This window comes from Podarcis filfolensis (genome assembly GCF_964270895.1).
Source record: "Podarcis filfolensis genome assembly, chromosome: 5".
Lineage (NCBI taxonomy): Eukaryota > Metazoa > Chordata > Lepidosauria > Squamata > Lacertidae > Podarcis > Podarcis filfolensis.
The window spans coordinates 81,663,044-81,685,594 of record NC_139608.1 but is presented as its reverse complement, the minus strand read 5'-3'; the positions used below and the strand labels follow the sequence as shown (position 1 = coordinate 81,685,594).

The window sequence follows — 22,551 nt, the reverse complement described above, 5'->3', positions numbered from 1 at the left end:
TTAAGGGGGTATGCATGGGTGTTTTACCTGGTGCTTTGGGGAGGAGGCTTTTCTCATCCCATTACTGTGGATTGTTTTTCTGCAAAAGGGCTATGTTGTGGTGCCCTTGACAGTTTCTTACGATTTCCAAATGTGACCCTGGGGCCCACCAAAGGTGGGAGGGTGCCCTCTTCCAAACATTGACAAAAATCTACTGCCTAGAACGCAGAACTCTCCATTCATGCAGTAATTCCCGAGAAAGAAATAATATAAATATATATATTACCCCTATTGGAGCCAGTCTTGGGGTATTTGGGTGTCCTTGGTATTTTTACACCTTATTTTTGATACTTTATGGTGATGGAAGAACCTGCTTTAAAATACAAAAGGAAAAACAGTCAGGCTTCATAAGAAAGGGGGGGGGGAGTCCTTTAGGCCCTAAATTTCACAAGAGACCTGCAAGATTTCTGCTGTAAGCAATATAGAGTGGTCCTCTGGAACACACGTTATTATTACAGAGAAAAATCAAACTGCATCCCCTGGTAGTTATATGGAGATATATCAATTACAAGGACATCTTTGTTTAAAAAACCCAAAAAGCAAAAGAGGTATACGGGTAAGGAATTGGGCACCATTGTCCCCTCCCTGCTATCCTTCTCCTGAATGCTTTCCTCCTCAAGCACAATATTTACTCCCACAAGCACAATATTAAGAGACATTGCTCTGTTCTATCTTTGGCAGTTCTAAACAAAGATGTAAACTCACTGAGACAAGGAATCATGTGCACTGGGCATGTAATACAACATGGGCAGTGCATAGGGCCCGACACTGTCCTTACAAGGGCTGCACAAACCCAATGATTCACTCCTGTGTCTCATTGGAGGCTGGTACATGAACTAACTTGGGAGAATTCTAGAAATCTGCATGACAGCACTGCAGCAGCATTCCTGGAAGTTGAAATGAGGATTATTCCTGGGCCTTTGAAAGGCTGTCTCTGAGTGGCCAAAGACAGAGAACAGAGTCTGAATCAAAGGCTTGCAGCAACAGCTGGAGAGAAAGCAGAATGTTTTCTTCTTAAATTGCACAGACGACAGAAGGAAAGAAATGGCCTGCACTGTCCAATCCAAAATGCCACTTACCAAGTCTTATCATTGAAGGCCGTGGTGGTGGATTCCGATGTGGACCTTGCTGTTTGTGTTAACAGAATCACTTCTCTTGGGAGGGATGGAAATGGCTTCCGTTTTGGGGGGCTGAGACGAATATCTCAATGCTCCTAAGCCCATCTTAGGAGTCAGAGGCCTCTTGAAAGTGGACTTCTGTTGTTAAGGCAAAAAGAAAAAATAAAGGGGATTATGGTCAGAGAGAAATCTTCTAAAGCAAGCGCTTATGCCAAATATCTCATATTAACCACCGATAACCCTAGAGAAAGCACCCATTGAAAGAATGGAGTGCATTCTTGTACCTGTGGGCAAAGTTCAGAATCACACACACTTTCAACCCAAAGTGAACAGAAAGATGCTCTTCACTTGCTGGTGTGTCTTCCCTTCATGCAGGGAAGACTGGGGTGTGTGGTTGAGCAGGGGGGATGCTAGCTTCATGTAAGGGAACTGGGGTGTGTGGCTGAGGGGGGACTGGTGGGGGAGGGTGGTTGAGGGAGGGGGATCCTACCTTCCCGTAGGGAAGGCTGGGGGCAAAGGCGAGGCCTATCTGCCGAGCGCCCAGGGCGGCGCTGAGCTGCTGCTCCCAGAGCCACGTGCGGGCAAAATGAGGTGCTGCCACTGTCCTGCGCGCTCTGCTGTCGGGGGGCAGCAGACGCTTTTTGGAGGGGGGGTCAAGGCCCGAAGGGGGCGCGCGGGACAGCAAGTGGCCTTGACAGGCCTCTCCAGGGGCCCGGAAAGTCAGCCTATGTGAAGAAAATGAGAGTAGGACGAATAGATTCGGCCTTGCCTTGCCTTTGCCCCACCCCCAACCCAGCTGGCCAATCGGGTTTCTTAGATTTCCAAATGTGACCCTGGGGCCCACCAAAGGTGGGAGGGTGCCCTGTTCTAAACATTGACAAAAATCTACTACCTAGATTGCAGAACTCTCCATCCATGCAGTAATTCCCAAGAAAGAAATAATATAAATATATATACTACCCCTATTGGAGCCAGTCTTGGGGTATTTGGGTGTCCATGGTATTTTTACACCTTCTTTTTGATACTTTATGGTGATGGAAGAACCTGCTTTAAAATACAAAAGGAAAAACAGTCAGGCTTCATAAGAAAGGGGGTGGGGAGTCCTTTAGGGCCTAAATTTCACAAGAGACCTGCAAGATTTCTGCTGTAAGCAATATAGAGTGGTCCTCTGGAACACACGTTATTATTACAGAGAAAAATCAAACTGCATCCCCTGGTAGTTATATGGAGATATATCAATTACAAGGACATCTTTGTTTAAAAAACCCAAAAAGCAAAAGAGGTATACGGGTAAGGAATTGGGCACCATTGTCCCCTCCCTGCTATCCTTCTCCTGAATGCTTTCCTCCTCAAGCACAATATTTACTCCCACAAGCACAATATTAAGAGACATTGCTCTGTTCTATCTTTGGCAGTTCTAAACAAAGATATAAACTCAGTGAGACAAGGAATCATGTGCACTGGGCACGTAATACAACATGGGCAGTGCATGGGGCCTGACACAGACCTTACAAGGGCTGCACAAACCCAATGATTCACTCCTGTGTCTCATAGGAGGCTGGTACATGAACTAACTTGGGAGAATTCTAGAAATCTGCATGACAGCACTGCAGCAGCATTCCTGGAAGTTGAAATGAGGATTATTCCTGGGCCTTTGAAAGGCTGTCTCTGAGTGGCCAAAGACAGAGAACAGAGTCTGAATCAAAGGCTTGCAGCAACAGCTGGAGAGAAAGCAGAATGTTTTCTTCTTAAATTGCACAGACGACAGAAGGAAAGAAATGGCCTGCACTGTCCAATCCAAAATGCCACTTACCAAGTCTTATCATTGAAGGCCGTGGTGGTGGATTCCAAGGTGGACCTTGCTGTTTGTGTTAATAGAATCACTTCTCTTGGGAGGGATGGAAATGGCTTCCGTTTTGGGGGGCTGAGACGAATATCTCAATGCTCCTAAGCCCATCTTAGGAATCAGAGGCCTCTTGAAAGCGGACTTCTGTTGTTAAGGCAAGAAGAAAAAATAAAGGGGATTGTGGTCAGAGAGAAATCTTCTAAAGCAAGCGCTTATGCCAAATATCTCATATTAACCACCGATAACCCTAGAGAAAGCACCCATTGAAAGAATGGAGTGCATTCTTGTACCTGTGGGCAAAGTTCAGAATCACACACACTTTCAACTCAAAGTGAACAAAAAGATACTCTTCACTTGCTGGAGTGTCTTCCCTTCATGCAGGGAAGACTGGGGTGTGTGGCTGAGGGGGGACTGGTGGGGGAGGCTGGTTGAGGGAGGGGGATCCTACCTTCACACAGGGAAGGCTGGGGGCAAAGGCGAGGCCTGTCTGCCGAGCGCCCAGGGCGGTGCTGAGCTGCTGCTCCCAGAGCCTCTCCTTTGAAAGTGGGTGCTCTCTCTTGCTGTCTCTGCCAGTGAGCTGATTGATGCTGGAAGCACACCTTCAAAGAGGGTCGCTATAATTGCCCATGAGCTGGCCCATGACGCCCCCCCCCCCTTGAACTCTGACAGGTGTCAGTCGCCTGACATCTTTAGGACATTGTGTGATTGACAGGGGGTGGCCCTGCCTTCTTGTCAAAGCTGGCCAATGGCAGGCTGGGGACCGAGGGATCCAATTTGTTGGGCAGATCCAAGTCCCCCACCCTGTTCTATAGAATATAATGAAAACAAGCTAATCTCAGTTTTTAAAAGGTTTTAGTTGTTGTTGTTGTTGTTTTTAAAAAGAGGCATGACAAATGGGCATGTAAAACAAGTAGCACTTAAAATATAAAAAGGAGGGCAGCTCACCTGAAGGTCTGGTTTCTGAACCAGCCTTTCTACTTAACGGAGCGGAGGTCTGTTCTGCAGGTTGTGCAGGTGGATGGAGACCATGCAGACACTATGGATCAGGTTCCTGCTGTGACTCCTCATCAAAGAAATGCACAGATTTCTCTCTCTCCGCTTTGCTGTAGCTTTGGTGACGCTGCGCCTCAAACTCTGACAAAGACCCATTTTCAGCAGAAAACTTCACCCTATGTTCTGTACCAGTATGGGTGAATACATTCACAGCTGATCCTTCATTCCTGGAATCCAGCAAATGAACAAAACAAAGCTTAGACTGCAGTCCTAGACACAAGGACCTGGGATATTCTCTCACTCTAGTTAATTCAGATTGTTCTCTGCAATACAGTGACTGAACAACACAAACCCATTTATTATTTCTAGAGTGACCTTGACCTAGCTGAAATCCATATATCATGTGAACTCAGCGCCATTAAAACTGGTTCACAAGGGACATTGTTCTTTTACTCGATGGGCATCCCAGCCCTACTCAGCCCAGTGTTTCCTCAAACTTGGGTCTTCAACTGTTGTTGGACTACAACTCCCATCATCCCTAGCTGGCAGGACCAGTGGCGCCCCAAGTTTGAGAAATGCGGATCTAGTCATTTGAAACTGTCACCTCCAGGCAACTTGCCCACCCACAGTATTATTCATTCTGTAACAGCACCTACAGCTATTAGCATTGGTCTTAACACTGTATCAGAGGTACACGGAGCCCATCAACAGGTGGTTGCGTACAAAAAGGGCTTGTCCTTTGGATTGGTTCCGGACGAATTGGTTTTGCAGCTCTTGATTTTTTAATGTTTATGTGATTTTTATTTATCTGACCTCTTTCATTCCCCAACCATTTGATTTCCTTAGATCACAAGCCTGTTTGGGACAGAACTATTACAAATTTATGGGGTGGGGTGGGGAGAACTGCTGCAAGTTGCCTTGAGTCCATAGGACAGAATAAATTAAATTAATTAAGAATGAAGCCTCTGAACTCACTGGGACCCATTTCCCTGTCAACACCCAAAGGCTCCAGTTATAGGGCCGCAATATGAACACACAGTTTATTTGTAAGTTTCCCTGAAATGAGTTGCCAACCATGAACGGGACATTCTGCAGGTGTCCAACCCTCGCCTTCCCCCCACTCCTCGGCCATTCGCAGCTCCCAGAGGAAGGCACCGGCTAGACACGCGAGTGGGCCCGCTGCGCCCGACCTCAGCTTCCTGACCCGCCCCAGGCAACGTGTGAAGCGGCCCTCAAGCGCGAGAACCCGGGAAAGAAGAGAAACTGTTACCTTCTCCTTGCCCCCACAGTGGCAGCAGACGGTGCCCAGGTACTTGAGGGTCCTCCAGAGCAGGAGAAGAAAAAGGGCACCCTGGACGAGGCCAGGAAGGCCCACCACATGCGCTGCCCGCGGGCGCAGGGGACCTCCATGGTCCTGGGGATGATGGCCGCGTTGATTGCCGAGGAGGAGTCCGAGGAGTATCTCCTGGAGCCGCCTCCGCCATTGGCCATGGCTAAGAGCTCCCGCTGCTGCTCCGGCCAGCGCCCTCGGCCAAGCCCAGGCCCAGCCATAGCGCTGCTCTTGGGCGGGGAGGCGCGCAAGCCGAGCCTCAGCGCACGTCCAGGCAGGCGGCCGCCGCTCCAGTCAGAGGCTGCCCCTTCCCCCTCACGACGCCCGCCACCAAGGGGAGAAGGCGGGCGGGATTCCTCCCTTGGTCGCCTCACGACTTGCGCGCCAAGGCGGAGAGCGACCCCTCGTCGGTCTCTCCGGCAAGTCCAGCCCCTTCCTCTCTCCTCGGCTTCGGCTCCCCCCCCGGCTGGCTCCTGCCTGGTCTCGGGGCTCTCCAGGCTCCCCCTCGCCTCCTCCCAAGCGGCCCTGCGCGCTTCTCCGAGGCTGCCTCGAGCAGATGGAGGCGAGCGAGCGAGAGAGCCACGCGCTTGACAGGGAGCGGCGGGAGGAGCCGAAGGGCGGGCAGGCGGCCCACGTGACCTGCCGCCTCAACAAGTCCTTCTGGCGTCACAGAGAGAGAGAGAGAGAGAGAGAGAGCAGCGCCTTAGGCTTGGAGGCGGCGGCGCGATCCTGGCACTTGCTGAATGGCGTGACGCGCTGACTCTCCCTCTCTTCTCCCGCTCGCTTATACGGTTGGAGTCCCAATCCAGCGATGTTTTCCCAGCCGCTTTCTTTTTCTCAGCGGATCTCAGTGACTTGCACGCCTAATGGTCGGGCCGGGGAGGAAGGACCCCAAATGGCAAGAAGGAAAGGCGGCAGAGCAGAGATCGGCCTCCCTTCACCCCCGCCCGGCTCGCCTCTTTTGCATGCCATTCTCTCTCTCTGTCTCTGTTTCCCTTCGTTCTCCATCGGAGGAGTAAGGAGACATAGCGAGCACCCCCGAGAGGGACACGATCCCCGCCGATTAAAGGCTGCTCTTGAAACCCAGCGTTTGGCTGGAATGGTTGGCGTTGTTGTTGTTTTTTATCACGGCTCAGATCTGAGAGCAATCTTTGGCTGCGGGCAGGGAAGGAGGCCGTGGGTTCTGGGAAAATGAACGAAAGCATTGCATTAACAAGGATAGGAATAGACGCTTGCCCAGGGTTTTGTGAAGCCTGCCTCCCCGTGGCTGAAAGTGGGGATGTCCCCGCAAGTGAGTTTTGGTGGTCCTGGCCAGGAAGTAAGAATGGAAGGCTCACTCTTTGTACCTTCGCAGGCAGCGCCTTCTAGGAAGCGATGAAGACTAGCAGTGCCAATTCCTTTGGTCTTGTAGATGTGCAATAGCCTTTCTTGCATTGAATGGAGGGCTGGAGCTAACCCCTTTCCCTCCCACTTCCATCATGCGCTAGCAGAACTTGGGACTGCCTGGCCAGGATATGTAAGGGCATAAATCAGGGTTCAGCAACCTTTTTCAGCCGTGGGCCGGTCCAGCATCCCTCAGACCATATAGTGGGCCAGACTACATGGGGGGAGGGGGATGAATTCCTATGCCCCACAAATAACCCAGAGATGCATTTTAAATAAAAGGACACATTCTACTCATGTAAAAACACACTGATTCCCGGACCATCCGTGGGCCGGACTGAGAAGGCGATTGGGCCAAATGCGGCCCACAGGCCTTAGGTTGCCTACCCCTGGCATAAATCACCCACCTGAATAGCAAAAGTTACAGATAATAAACTATTTTGATCTTTATGTTCCCCAAGCTGTAGAGGAGAAATGAATTAATCCATCTAATGTATCAAAGAGCCTCCAGCTACATCACTTTTAGCTAAACAATTATGCAACTCACTCCAGTGTCCACCATGGTTCTGTCATTATGTCATGTCAAAATGTAGAATTAGAAAAACCACCTCATTCCTTGAGATAACCACATGCCCCATATAATAGCAGAAAATATTTCACTTAGCTGTTATGTAGTTTATGGCCATTCTTCAGTGAGCTCACCAAACCAAAATCATGCAGATTATTAATGAAGGAAAGGATGGAGACAGCTATTCAAATATATCAGTAGCTGAAGGAATGCTAGCTTACTTCATAAGACGTACATTCATAAGACATTCTTTCTCTCCCAAGACATCTGAAATCAGGTCCAATGAAGCCTTTGCATGGTCCAAAATTTATATCCCCCAACCCATGGCTTTGCCATTTTAAGACTTCTCTTAACTTGGGGTAATTGTTTTCTTTTTCAGCCTTACACATATTAGCTTGAGAAAAGCTTATAAAGCAGTCCCATTTCCAAACTGGGCGTTGGAAGGTCATGGGTTAGGACTCCAAATCTGCAGGGCTGAGGTAGTAGAATTTTTACCTTTTGCCTAATGCCTCTTACACGGGAAAGAAAAAGGACCATCTACCACGCCCAATTTCCGTCAGGCAGATGTTTACCACTGATACTCAAAATGTATTATTTTGTTAAATGGGAAGGGCACAAAGAGTGGTATGCCAAGCTAGCATCTTTTAAATCCAATGGTATCAAAACTTAAGCAAGCTTTGCTCTGAATTTTCTTTTGGAGTCATTATGCTTCACAGGTAATTGCAACTATATCAACAAAATGCAGTTTTGGATCTCACTGTAAAATAACCATTACAAATGTCTGTGAATTTGTTTTAATTCTGTAACCTGGTTGATAGTAGTAAACTGAACATCGGAGTCAGAGAGGGATTTATGCAACACTTCCATACAAGTCAAGTTATAGAAATTGACCTTTATTTTAACACAATACTCAGTTTCTTTAACTTTTTTTGTTTTCATATAGTGACTTTTTTTAGTTCAGAATATATATTGTAACAAAAATTAAAAAACAAAACAAAACAGACACACATCATACAATTATACATACTAAAGCTAATTTTGGTCATCTGTCTCTTTAAAAATCCCTTGCCCTTCCCTGTGGAACCAACTGCCATAACAGTCATCAACAGTTATAAGGCTGAAGCCACCTCTGCTTCAGAGCATCTGACGAAGTGTGTATTACACACGAAAGCTCATACCTTGAAAGCTTATATTTAGTTGATCTTTAAGGTGCCACTGGAATTATTAAAAAATATTTTTTCATCTTTCATCTTATTTATTATGACTACATTTATCGACAGTGGGAAAACTAACAAGTTACAGGACCACAGTAGAGGTTGTCAGGCCCCTATAATAGAGACTGCAATTCTAATTAAATAAAAATCCCTATGGCTATTACACACCAAAAGAACAAAGCTTGAGCAATGTAAGCTTTCAATTACATAGACTACCTAAATGTGATAAAATAAAGCAGTCTCTAGACACAGTTATTAACCCTTATGATCTACTGCTTAATGTAGGCCCAGCAACCCAAAGTTATTATTCTGAATACACATTGAGCACAGTTTGATCAGATACACCATGACATTTAAATATTAACTCATGCATAAAAGAAGCCAATAACTTTTTTGAACAGACAAAGGAGTTTATGAGATATAAACAGTGGCCTCACCCATATATCGGAAGAGTGCTTCTCCCCCCTGGATTCACTGGGTACCTATCAGAAAACCCATTCACAATCCACACAACTGATTGTTCTTGAAGATAGAACAGCTCTTATGGAAGGACAGAACCACACTTCATGAAAAAGTCATGCTCACTCAGCTGAGTAGGAACTCGACACTGTTTCGTTTGGTTTTCTTTGTATCAGATGCAGAGGAGAAATAAACAGGGGGTAACTGGGGAAAGCGAAGCTGAACAGGTTGCTTGTTTTAAAAAAATTCAAGTAAACATGAACCACCAAATACTTGGGAATGGGGGGGGGGGGAGAGGTGAGGTTTTTGTAAACGTATCCTAAAGGGTTTCTCTCTCACTCACTTTGCAGCATCAGAGTCTTATGAAAAAGAAATTCTGCATTCATTCATTTGTATAGAAACAAATGTACAAGAATTCTGCCAGCGAAAGGCCTACCGCTTTCCACGGATGCCTCAAAGATGTTGTCCGCAACGACCTCCAAGTTGTAACAACCATACAGGCAGCTAACGGTGGACCAAACAACACCCACCGCAAGCAACTGTTTTATGTACGAATCTGTTGCAGCGTTTCAGTCACTTCGCTCTATATGTCTATAGAGGGCCGGCTGGAAGCCACAGGATCTTGTTTTGTTCTTGATCAACTGTTGTCATGATCTGAGTGCAAATGATCGAAAGAGGGCCTCCCTGGACAATCCCTGTGAAATGGAGGATCACACACACCAATCAATCAGCATGCTTGTTTACCGGCGGGAGCTGAATTTGCACTCGCACCAAGAAATTGAAAAACACTGAAGCAACTAAAAGGAAGGGGGATTAATACCCTCCTTCTTAGTGGTGATGATGGTTTTTCCCCATCCTTTCTCCTAAGAGCTCAAGGTGGTCATATGTAGGACACCCTCCCTTATCCTCACAACCACCTGCAGAGAACCAGGCACGTCAGTTGGGCTTTGTTTGGTTTCTCACCTGTTGTCACTTATCAGTTCAAAAAAGTGGCCTGCTTCTTTGGCAACAGGAACAACCACCAGATTTAACATGGACACTGGCACAAGAGCCTGCAATAAATCTAGATGCCAACTTTGCTGTCACATACACCCGGACAAGATCATTATTGGCCCCAATAACATCAAACATACCATCTCAGGCCTATTTAATTGTTCATCTTCCAACATTATATATGCTATCAAATGCCAACAGTGCCCTTCAGCTCTCTATATTGGACAAACAGAACAAACTTTACGCCAAAGGATAAATGGGCATAAATTTGACATCAGGAATCATAAAAGAGAGAAACCAATAGGAGAACACTTCAGTCTCCCAGGACATTCTTTACAAGATCATAAAGTAGCTGTCTTATTGCAAAAGAATTTTAGAAATACACTTGAAAGAGAATTTCCTGAATTGCAACTCATTACCTAACTAAAAACTATGGAGAGACCTGGTCTGAATAGAGATATTGGATTCATGTCCCATTATACATACTAAAGCTAATTTTGGTCATCTATCCCTTTAAAAATCCCTTGCCCTTCCCTGTGGAACCAACTGCCATAACAGTCATCAACAGTTATAAGGCTGAAGCCACCTCTGCTTCAGAGCATCTGACGAAGTGTGTATTACATACAAAAGCTCACACCTTGAAAGCTTATATTTAGTTGATTTTTAAGGTGCCACTGGAATTATTAAAAAAGATTTTTTTCATTTTTCATCTTGTTATTTATTATGACTATGACAGATCAACACGGCTATCCACTTGAAAATGTTTGTGAATTTGTTTAAATTCTGTAACCTGGTTGATAGTAGTAAACTGAACAATGGAGTCAGAAAGGTAATTATGCAACACTCCCATACAAGTCAAGTTATAGAAATTGACCTTTATTTAACAACTTTTTTTTCTTTTCATACAAAGTGACTTTTTTAGTTTAAGAAAATCCATGTTGCAACAGTACCAGTCTGTTTCAATCACACTGCTGAAGTCCAACTCTGGCCTCCCTCTTTAAAAAAATATATGTTGTCCCTCATCTTATTTTAACTAAGAATTTATCAATAGCCTTTCTACATTTCTTCGTCTCTTTCTCTTTCTCTCTTGTATTTTGATCTATAAAATAGTATCTGCAAAACAGAGGTTTAAATTTCCAACCAAATTTTGGCTTTGAACAACTGTGCAAGTAGAATCCCTTTTTTTAAATTAATGCAAATAGAAAGCAAATACAAAAAAAAGGAAAGGGAAAAAATAGAAGAAAGAAAACCTTTGTACATAAAGAAATGTTAGGAACAGTCATCGCAAATATTATTATTAATAATAAATCTTTATTGTGGTCCAAAGACCCGTAACATAGGTTCAGAATAAAATACAGATTCATACAGACAACCCCCTGGGAGAGGAAGACCAAGACGATATTTATTTAGTCTTGAGTATGATGATCTTTGATATGTATGACTACTGAAACAAACTTTGCCATGGCCACTGTATTACACTTGTCATCCAGAAGATACTTAGTATAGTAGGCTTCAGATTTACCCGGCCGATTTGCCACTTGGGGTTTAATCAACAGATCCCTAGCATGCTCATATTGTCTGCAATGCAGTAGGATATGCCTCATACAATCGACGTCCTGAGAGCATACACAGAGCCTATTCTGATAAGGGATGCCTCTCAGTCTGCCATTTAGCACTTCTGATGGAAATACATTTAATCTGGCTTTGGTAAAAAGACGCCGATAAGTTGGTACAGACAGATTTCTAAGATATGCAAATATCTGAAAATCGTACCTGTAATGAATTCCTACTGCTATCGGGCCACAGATAACATGAGATTGAGATCGGAGATCACTGTGATATGTCCCAGAGCCTTTGCCTCAGAGATTCAAGGACAGATTATACCCTAGATGGTACAAGAGAGAAGGTGGTACAGTGGTACCTCTGGATGCGAACAGGATCCATTCCGGAGCCCCGTTCGCATCCTGAGTAGAACGCCACCCGCATCTGCGCGTACGCGGGTCGCCACTTCTGTGCATGACGTCATTTTGAGCGTCTGCACATGCACGAGCGGCGAAACCCGGAAGTAACGTGTTCTGTTACTTCTGGGTCGATGCGGAGCGTAACCTGAAAACACTCAACCTGAAGCATACTTAACCGAGGTATGACTGTATTCCAATCAAGTGGTTTTCTGACCATAGTTTTCATCTATGAGCTGATAAACTCTCATTGTTTAGGTGTGGAAGTAACCCCTTCCCTAGGCCAAAGACTGAGATCCTAAGCCAGTACAGTCATACCTCGGGTTAAATATGCTTCAGGTTGAGCATTTTCAGGTTATGCTCCGCAGCGACCCAGAAGTAACGGAACGCGTTACTTCCGGGTTTTGCCACTTGCGCATGCGCAGACGCTCAAAATGACGGCATGCGCAGAGAATTGCGACCTGCGCATGCGCAGACGTATGTTGCGTTCGCTTCAGGTTGCGAAAGGGGCTCCGGAACGGATCCCATTCGCATCCAGAAGTACCACTGTATCTCCGGGAAGAAGAATCCCTTTTTTTTTTTTAATTAATGCAAATAGAAAGCAAAAAAAAAAAAAATGGAAGGGGAAAAAACAGAAGAAAGAAAACCTATGTACATAATGAAATGTTAGGAACAGTCATCACAAATATAGTCCTACTTAAATGATACTTGAACAATAAAGTTACAGTACCTACAAAACATGACATGCAATTTCTTTACGAAGGAAAAAGATAAACACACGGTTGGGAAATGGAGTCAGAAGTGCAAAAAGAAACACAGAATGGAATTTGGTACAGTCAGAAGATACATATTGTAACAAAAATTAAAAAACAAAACAGACACACTACGTTTATCGACAGTGGCAAAACTAGCAAGTTACAGGACCACACTAGAGGTTGTCAGATCCCTATAACAGAGACTGCAATTCTAATTAAATAAAAATCCCTATGGCTATTACACACCAAAAGAACAAAGCTTGAGCAATGTAAGCTTCCAGTTACATAGACTACCTAAATGTGATAAAATAAAGACTGGGGTAGGGGAATCAGAACAGGTTGCTTGCAGCATCAGTCATATGAAAAAGGAATCCACCAGGACCTTGTTTTGTTCTTGTTCAACTGTTGTCATGATCTGAGTGCAAATGATCAAAAGAGGGCCTCCCTGGACAATCCCTGTGAAAAGAAGGATCACACACACCAATCAATCAGCATGATTGTATACTGGGGGCAGGGGGGGGGCTGAATTTGCAGTAGCGCCAAAAAATCAAAACACACTGAAGCAACAAAAAGGAAGGGGGGATTAATACCCCCCTTTTTGGTGGTGATGATGTTCCACCCTTTCTCCTAAGAGGTCAAGGTGGTCATATGTAGGACACCCTCCCTTATCCTCACAACAACCTGCAGAGAACCAGGCATGGTCAGTCGGGCTTTGTTTGGTTTCTCACCTGTTGTCACTTATCAGTTCAAAAAGTGGCCTGCCTCTTTGGCAACAGGAACTGATGCTGCGAAAGGAGGGAGTGTAATAGCGCTCCCCCCTTAGACCCTCTTCCTAACCCTCTCAATTAAAAAATAAATAAATCAGGGTCTGGTTTGTTTTTAATTTAGGGGTCGCCTTTCTTTGGGCCTGTGTTCTATTTATTAAGGGGGTATGCATGGGTGTTTTACCTGGTGCTTTGGGGAGGAGGCTTTTCTCATCCCATTACTGTGGATTGTTTTTCTGCAAAAGGGCTATGTTGTGGTGCCCTTGACAGTTTCTTACGATTTCCAAATGTGACCCTGGGGCCCACCAAAGGTGGGAGGGTGCCCTCTTCCAAACATTGACAAAAATCTACTGCCTAGAACGCAGAACTCTCCATTCATGCAGTAATTCCCGAGAAAGAAATAATATAAATATATATATTACCCCTATTGGAGCCAGTCTTGGGGTATTTGGGTGTCCTTGGTATTTTTACACCTTATTTTTGATACTTTATGGTGATGGAAGAACCTGCTTTAAAATACAAAAGGAAAAACAGTCAGGCTTCATAAGAAAGGGGGGGGGGAGTCCTTTAGGCCCTAAATTTCACAAGAGACCTGCAAGATTTCTGCTGTAAGCAATATAGAGTGGTCCTCTGGAACACACGTTATTATTACAGAGAAAAATCAAACTGCATCCCCTGGTAGTTATATGGAGATATATCAATTACAAGGACATCTTTGTTTAAAAAACCCAAAAAGCAAAAGAGGTATACGGGTAAGGAATTGGGCACCATTGTCCCCTCCCTGCTATCCTTCTCCTGAATGCTTTCCTCCTCAAGCACAATATTTACTCCCACAAGCACAATATTAAGAGACATTGCTCTGTTCTATCTTTGGCAGTTCTAAACAAAGATGTAAACTCACTGAGACAAGGAATCATGTGCACTGGGCATGTAATACAACATGGGCAGTGCATAGGGCCCGACACTGTCCTTACAAGGGCTGCACAAACCCAATGATTCACTCCTGTGTCTCATTGGAGGCTGGTACATGAACTAACTTGGGAGAATTCTAGAAATCTGCATGACAGCACTGCAGCAGCATTCCTGGAAGTTGAAATGAGGATTATTCCTGGGCCTTTGAAAGGCTGTCTCTGAGTGGCCAAAGACAGAGAACAGAGTCTGAATCAAAGGCTTGCAGCAACAGCTGGAGAGAAAGCAGAATGTTTTCTTCTTAAATTGCACAGACGACAGAAGGAAAGAAATGGCCTGCACTGTCCAATCCAAAATGCCACTTACCAAGTCTTATCATTGAAGGCCGTGGTGGTGGATTCCGATGTGGACCTTGCTGTTTGTGTTAACAGAATCACTTCTCTTGGGAGGGATGGAAATGGCTTCCGTTTTGGGGGGCTGAGACGAATATCTCAATGCTCCTAAGCCCATCTTAGGAGTCAGAGGCCTCTTGAAAGTGGACTTCTGTTGTTAAGGCAAAAAGAAAAAATAAAGGGGATTATGGTCAGAGAGAAATCTTCTAAAGCAAGCGCTTATGCCAAATATCTCATATTAACCACCGATAACCCTAGAGAAAGCACCCATTGAAAGAATGGAGTGCATTCTTGTACCTGTGGGCAAAGTTCAGAATCACACACACTTTCAACCCAAAGTGAACAGAAAGATGCTCTTCACTTGCTGGTGTGTCTTCCCTTCATGCAGGGAAGACTGGGGTGTGTGGCTGAGCAGGGGGGATGCTAGCTTCATGTAAGGGAACTGGGGTGTGTGGCTGAGGGGGGACTGGTGGGGGAGGGTGGTTGAGGGAGGGGGATCCTACCTTCCCGTAGGGAAGGCTGGGGGCAAAGGCGAGGCCTATCTGCCGAGCGCCCAGGGCGGCGCTGAGCTGCTGCTCCCAGAGCCACGTGCGGGCAAAATGAGGTGCTGCCACTGTCCTGCGCGCTCTGCTGTCGGGGGGCAGCAGACGCTTTTTGGAGGGGGGGTCAAGGCCCGAAGGGGGTGCGCGGGACAGCAAGTGGCCTTGACAGGCCTCTCCAGGGGCCCGGAAAGTCAGCCTATGTGAAGAAAATGAGAGTAGGACGAATAGATTCGGCCTTGCCTTGCCTTTGCCCCACCCCCAACCCAGCTGGCCAATCGGGTTTCTTAGATTTCCAAATGTGACCCTGGGGCCCACCAAAGGTGGGAGGGTGCCCTGTTCTAAACATTGACAAAAATCTACTACCTAGATTGCAGAACTCTCCATCCATGCAGTAATTCCCAAGAAAGAAATAATATAAATATATATACTACCCCTATTGGAGCCAGTCTTGGGGTATTTGGGTGTCCATGGTATTTTTACACCTTCTTTTTGATACTTTATGGTGATGGAAGAACCTGCTTTAAAATACAAAAGGAAAAACAGTCAGGCTTCATAAGAAAGGGGGTGGGGAGTCCTTTAGGGCCTAAATTTCACAAGAGACCTGCAAGATTTCTGCTGTAAGCAATATAGAGTGGTCCTCTGGAACACACGTTATTATTACAGAGAAAAATCAAACTGCATCCCCTGGTAGTTATATGGAGATATATCAATTACAAGGACATCTTTGTTTAAAAAACCCAAAAAGCAAAAGAGGTATATGGGTAAGGAATTGGGCACCATTGTCCCCTCCCTGCTATCCTTCTCCTGAATGCTTTCCTCCTCAAGCACAATATTTACTCCCACAAGCACAATATTAAGAGACATTGCTCTGTTCTATCTTTGGCAGTTCTAAACAAAGATATAAACTCAGTGAGACAAGGAATCATGTGCACTGGGCACGTAATACAACATGGGCAGTGCATGGGGCCTGACACAGACCTTACAAGGGCTGCACAAACCCAATGATTCACTCCTGTGTCTCATAGGAGGCTGGTACATGAACTAACTTGGGAGAATTCTAGAAATCTGCATGACAGCACTGCAGCAGCATTCCTGGAAGTTGAAATGAGGATTATTCCTGGGCCTTTGAAAGGCTGTCTCTGAGTGGCCAAAGACAGAGAACAGAGTCTGAATCAAAGGCTTGCAGCAACAGCTGGAGAGAAAGCAGAATGTTTTCTTCTTAAATTGCACAGACGACAGAAGGAAAGAAATGGCCTGCACTGTCCAATCCAAAATGCCACTTACCAAGTCTTATCATTGAAGGCCGTGGTGGTGGATTCCAAGGTGGACCTTGCTGTTTGTGTTAATAGAATCACTTCTCTTGGGAGGGATGGAAATGGCTTCCGTTTTGGGGGGCTGAGACGAATATCTCAATGCTCCTAAGCCCATCTTAGGAATCAGAGGCCTCTTGAAAGCGGACTTCTGTTGTTAAGGCAAGAAGAAAAAATAAAGGGGATTGTGGTCAGAGAGAAATCTTCTAAAGCAAGCGCTTATGCCAAATATCTCATATTAACCACCGATAACCCTAGAGAAAGCACCCATTGAAAGAATGGAGTGCATTCTTGTACCTGTGGGCAAAGTTCAGAATCACACACACTTTCAACTCAAAGTGAACAAAAAGATACTCTTCACTTGCTGGAGTGTCTTCCCTTCATGCAGGGAAGACTGGGGTGTGTGGCTGAGGGGGGACTGGTGGGGGAGGCTGGTTGAGGGAGGGGGATCCTACCTTCACACAGGGAAGGCTGGGGGCAAAGGCGAGGCCTGTCTGCCGAGCGCCCAGGGCGGTGCTGAGCTGCTGCTCCCAGAGCCTCTCCTTTGAAAGTGGGTGCTCTCTCTTGCTGTCTCTGCCAGTGAGCTGATTGATGCTGGAAGCACACCTTCAAAGAGGGTCGCTATAATTGCCCATGAGCTGGCCCATGACGCCCCCCCCCCTTGAACTCTGACAGGTGTCAGTCGCCTGACATCTTTAGGACATTGTGTGATTGACAGGGGGTGGCCCTGCCTTCTTGTCAAAGCTGGCCAATGGCAGGCTGGGGACCGAGGGATCCAATTTGTTGGGCAGATCCAAGTCCCCCACCCTGTTCTATAGAATATAATGAAAACAAGCTAATCTCAGTTTTTAAAAGGTTTTAGTTGTTGTTGTTGTTGTTTTTAAAAAGAGGCATGACAAATGGGCATGTAAAACAAGTAGCACTTAAAATATAAAAAGGAGGGCAGCTCACCTGAAGGTCTGGTTTCTGAACCAGCCTTTCTACTTAACGGAGCGGAGGTCTGTTCTGCAGGTTGTGCAGGTGGATGGAGACCATGCAGACACTATGGATCAGGTTCCTGCTGTGACTCCTCATCAAAGAAATGCACAGATTTCTCTCTCTCCGCTTTGCTGTAGCTTTGGTGACGCTGCGCCTCAAACTCTGACAAAGACCCATTTTCAGCAGAAAACTTCACCCTATGTTCTGTACCAGTATGGGTGAATACATTCACAGCTGATCCTTCATTCCTGGAATCCAGCAAATGAACAAAACAAAGCTTAGACTGCAGTCCTAGACACAAGGACCTGGGATATTCTCTCACTCTAGTTAATTCAGATTGTTCTCTGCAATACAGTGACTGAACAACACAAACCCATTTATTATTTCTAGAGTGACCTTGACCTAGCTGAAATCCATATATCATGTGAACTCAGCGCCATTAAAACTGGTTCACAAGGGACATTGTTCTTTTACTCGATGGGCATCCCAGCCCTACTCAGCCCAGTGTTTCCTCAAACTTGGGTCTTCAACTGTTGTTGGACTACAACTCCCATCATCCCTAGCTGGCAGGACCAGTGGCGCCCCAAGTTTGAGAAATGCGGATCTAGTCATTTGAAACTGTCACCTCCAGGCAACTTGCCCACCCACAGTATTATTCATTCTGTAACAGCACCTACAGCTATTAGCATTGGTCTTAACACTGTATCAGAGGTACACGGAGCCCATCAACAGGTGGTTGCGTACAAAAAGGGCTTGTCCTTTGGATTGGTTCCGGACGAATTGGTTTTGCAGCTCTTGATTTTTTAATGTTAATGTGATTTTTATTTATCTGACCTCTTTCATTCCCCAACCATTTGATTTCCTTAGATCGCAAGCCTGTTTGGGACAGAACTATTACAAATTTATGGGGTGGGGTGGGGAGAACTGCTGCAAGTTGTCTTGAGTCCATAGGACAGAATAAATTAAATTAATTAAGAATGAAGCCTCTGAACTCACTGGGACCCATTTCCCTGTCAACACCCAAAGGCTCCAGTTATAGGGCCGCAATCTGAACACACAGTTTATTTGTAAGTTTCCCTGAAATGAGTTGCCAACCATGAACGGGACATTCTGCAGGTGTCCAACCCTCGCCTTCCCCCCACTCCTCGGCCATTCGCAGCTCCCAGAGGAAGGCACCGGCTAGACACGCGAGTGGGCCCGCTGCGCCCGACCTCAGCTTCCTGACCCGCCCCAGGCAACGTGTGAAGCGGCCCTCAAGCGCGAGAACCCGGGAAAGAAGAGAAACTGTTACCTTCTCCTTGCCCCCACAGTGGCAGCAGACGGTGCCCAGGTACTTGAGGGTCCTCCAGAGCAGGAGAAGAAAAAGGGCACCATGGACGAGGCCAGGAAGGCCCACCACATGCGCTGCCCGCGGGCGCAGGGGACCTCCATGGTCCTGGGGATGATGGCCGCGTTGATTGCCGAGGAGGAGTCCGAGGAGTATCTCCTGGAGCCGCCTCCGCCATTGGCCATGGCTAAGAGCTCCCGCTGCTGCTCCGGCCAGCGCCCTCGGCCAAGCCCAGGCCCAGCCATAGCGCTGCTCTTGGGCGGGGAGGCGCGCAAGCCGAGCCTCAGCGCACGTCCAGGCAGGCGGCCGCCGCTCCAGTCAGAGGCTGCCCCTTCCCCCTCACGACGCCCGCCACCAAGGGGAGAAGGCGGGCGGGATTCCTCCCTCGGTCGCCTCACGATTTGCGCGCCAAGGCGGAGAGCGACCCCTCGTCGGTCTCTCCGGCAAGTCCAGCCCCTTCCTCTCTCCTCGGCTTCGGCTCCCCTCCCGGCTGGCTCCTGCCTGGTCTCGGGGCTCTCCAGGCTCCCCCTCGCCTCCTCCCAAGCGGCCCTGCGCGCTTCTCCGAGGCTGCCTCGAGCAGATGGAGGCGAGCGAGCGAGAGCCACGCGCTTGACAGGGAGCGGCGGGAGGAGCCGAAGGGCGGGCAGGCGGCCCACGTGACTTGCCGCCTCAACAAGTCCTTCTGGCGTCACAGAGAGAGAGAGAGAGCGAGAGAGCGAGAGAGAGAGAGAGCAGCGCCTTAGGCTTGGAGGTGGCGGCGCGATCCTGGCACTTGCTGAATGGAGTGATGCGCTGACTCTCCCTCTCTTCTCCCGCTCGCTTATACGGTTGGAGTCCCAATCCAGCGATGTTTTCCCAGCCGCTCTCTTTTTCTCAGCAGGTCTCAGTGACTTGCACGCCTAATGGTCGGGCCGGGGAGGAAGGACCCCAAATGGCAAGAAGGAAAGGCGGCAGAGCAGAGATCGGCCTCCCTTCACCCCCTCCCGGCTCGCCTCTTTTGCATGCCATTCTCTCTCTCTGTCTCTGTTTCCCTTCCTTCTCCATCGGAGGAGCAACGAGGCATAGCGAGCACCCCCGAGAGGGACACGATCCCCGCCGATTAAAGGCTGCTCTTGAAACCCAGCGTTTGGCTGGAATGGTTAGCCAGCATTGTTGTTGTTTTTTATCACGGCTCAGATCTGAGAGCAATCTTTGGCTGCGGGCAGGGAAGGAGGCCGTGGGGTCTGGGGAAATGAACGAAAGCATTGCAGTAACAAGGATAGGAATAGACGCTTGCCCAGGGTTTTGTGAAGCCTGCCTCCCCGTGGCTGAAAGTGGGGATGTCCCCGCAAGTGGGTTTTGGTGGTCCTGGCCAGGAAGTAAGAATGGAAGGCTCACAGTGTAAGGCAGGACTCTTTGTACCTTCGCAGGCAGCGCCTTCTAGGAAGCGATGAAGACTAACAGTGCCAATTCCTTTGGTCTTCTAGATGTGCAATAGCCTTTCTTGCATTGAATGGAGGGCTGGAGCTAACCCCTTTCCCTCCCACTTCCATCATGCGCTAGCAGAACTTGGGACTGCCTGGCCAGGATATGTAAGGGCATAAATCAGGGTTCAGCAACCTTTTTTAGCCGTGGGCCGGTCCAGCATCCCTCAGACCATATAGTGGGCCAGACTATATGGGGGGAAGGGGATGAATGAATTCCTATGCCCCACAAATAACCCAGAGATGCATTTTAAATAAAAGGACACATTCTACTCATGTAAAAACACGCTGATTCCCGGACCATCCGTGGGCCGGACTGAGAAGGCGATTGGGCCAAATGCGCCCCACAGGCCTTAGGTTGCCTACCCTTGGCATAAATCACCCACGTGAATAGCAAAAGTTACAGATAATAAACTATTTTGATCTTTATGTTCCCCAAGCTGTAGAGGAGAAATGAATTAATCCATCTAATGTATCAAAGAGCCTCCAGCTACATCACTTTTAGCTAAACAATTATGCAACTCACTTCAGTGTCCACCATGGTTCTGTCATTATGTCATGTCAAAATGTAGAATTAGAAAAACCACCTCATTCCTTGAGATAACCACATGCCCCATATAATAGCAGAAAATATTTCACTTAGCTGTTATGTAGTTTATGGACATTCTTCAGTGAGCTCACCAGACCAAAATCATGCAGATTATTAATGAGGCAAAGGATGGAGACAGCTATTCAAATATATCAGTAGCTGAAGGAATGCTAGCTTACTTCATAAGACGTACATTCGTAAGACATTCTTTCTCTCCCAAGACATCTGAAATCAAGTCCAATGAAGCCTTTGCATGGTCCAAAATTTATATCCACCAACCCATGGCTTTGCCATTTTAAGACTTCTCTTAACTTGGGGTAATTGTTTTCTTTTTCAGCCTTACACACATTAGCTTGAGAAAAGCTTATAAAGCACTCCCATTTCCAAACTGGGCGTTGGAAGGTCATGGGTTAGGACTCCAAATCTGCAGGGCTGAGGTAGTAGAATTTTTACCTTTTGTCTAATGCCTCTTACACTGGAAAGAAAAAGGACCATCTACCAAGCCCAATTTCCGTCAGGCAGATGTTTACCACTGATACTCAAAATGTATTATTTTGTTAAATGGGAAGGGCACAAAGAGTGGTATGCCAAGCTAGCATCTTTTAAATCCAATGGTATCAAAACTTAAGCAAGCTTTGCTCTGAATTTTCTTTTGGAGTCATTATGCTTCACAGGTAATTGCAACTATATCAACAAAATGCAATTTTGGATCTCACTGTAAAATAACCATTACAAATGTCTGTGAATTTGTTTTAATTCTGTAACCTGGTTGATAGTAGTAAACTGAACAACGGAGTCAGAGAGGGATTTATGCAACACTTCCATACAAGTCAAGTTATAGAAATAGACCTTTATTTTAACACAATACTCAGTTTCTTTAACTTTTTTTTGTTTTCATATAGTGACTTTTTTTAGTTCAGAATATAAGCTTTCAATTACATAGACTACCTAAATGTGATAAAATAAAGCAGTCTCTAGACACAAGTTATTAACCCTTATGATCTACTGCTTAATGTAGGCCCAGCAACCCAAAATTATTATTCTGAATACACATTGAGCACAGTTTGATCAGATACACCATGACATTTAAATATTAACCCATGCATAAAAGAAGCCAATAACTTTTTTGAACAGACAAAGGAGTTTATGAGATATAAACAGTGGCCTCACCCATATATCGGAGGAGTGCTTCTCCCCCCTGGATTCACTGGGTACCTATAAGAAAACCCATTCACAATCCACGCAACTGATTGTTCTTGAAGATAGAACAGCTCTTATGGAAGGACAGAACCACACTTCATGAAAAGGTCATGCTCACTCAGCTGAGTAGGAACTCGAGACTGTTTCGTTTGGTTTTCTTTGTATCAGAAGCAGAGGAGAAATAAGCAGGGGGTAACTGGGGAAGGGGAAGCTGAACAGGTTGCTTGTTTTAAAAAAATTCAAGTAAACATGAACCACCAAATACTTTGGAATGGGGGGGGGGGAGGAGAGGTTTTTGTAAACGTATCCTAAAGGGTTTCTCTCTCACTCACTTTGCAGCATCAGAGTCTTATGAAAAAGAAATTCTGCATTCATTCATTTGTATAGAAACAAATGTACAAGAATTCTGCCAGCGAAAAGA

The 22,551-nt window shown here is 46.3% G+C and overlaps 2 protein-coding genes and 1 long non-coding RNA gene across 3 annotated transcripts in view; all 3 read right to left on the bottom strand.

Moving 5' to 3' along the window:
* Window positions 1-4,097, bottom strand: part of LOC310762944 (disks large homolog 5-like) — a gene marked incomplete at its 5' end in the record, with an annotated part of 31,230 nt that extends 27,133 nt beyond the window's left edge. Inside the window, one exon of the mRNA XM_083614814.1 lies at window positions 3,949-4,097. The remainder of the gene's footprint in view (window positions 1-3,948) is intronic.
* Window positions 4,098-10,798: 6,701 nt separating this feature from the next.
* On the bottom strand, window positions 10,799-19,473 carry LOC310762973 (uncharacterized protein). Its single transcript, XM_083614887.1, has 4 exons — window positions 18,843-19,473; window positions 16,548-17,799; window positions 15,695-15,781; window positions 10,799-13,112 (listed from the first exon to the last, which is right to left on the bottom strand). The coding sequence occupies exons 1-2, from the start codon at window positions 19,121-19,123 to the stop codon at window positions 17,616-17,618; spliced, it is 465 nt and encodes a 154-aa protein (XP_083471013.1). The 5' UTR covers window positions 19,124-19,473; the 3' UTR covers window positions 10,799-13,112; window positions 15,695-15,781; window positions 16,548-17,615.
* Window positions 10,799-22,546, bottom strand: LOC310763023. Its single transcript, XR_014548387.1, has 2 exons — window positions 21,879-22,546; window positions 10,799-12,950 (listed from the first exon to the last, which is right to left on the bottom strand). It is a non-coding gene; the product is annotated as an uncharacterized lncRNA (long non-coding RNA).
* Window positions 22,547-22,551: the final 5 nt, after the last annotated feature.

Excerpts from the sequence above, each read along its gene's own strand:
- LOC310762973 (XM_083614887.1), bottom strand. The coding sequence starts at position 19,123 with ATGGCTGGGCCTGGGCTTGGCCGAGGGCGCTGGCCGGAGCAGCAGCGG. Across the intron at positions 17,800-18,842 it reads ACTGTGGGGGCAAGGAGAAG|GAATGAAGGATCAGCTGTGA; the intron begins GTAACAGTTTCT and ends GCTGGATTCCAG.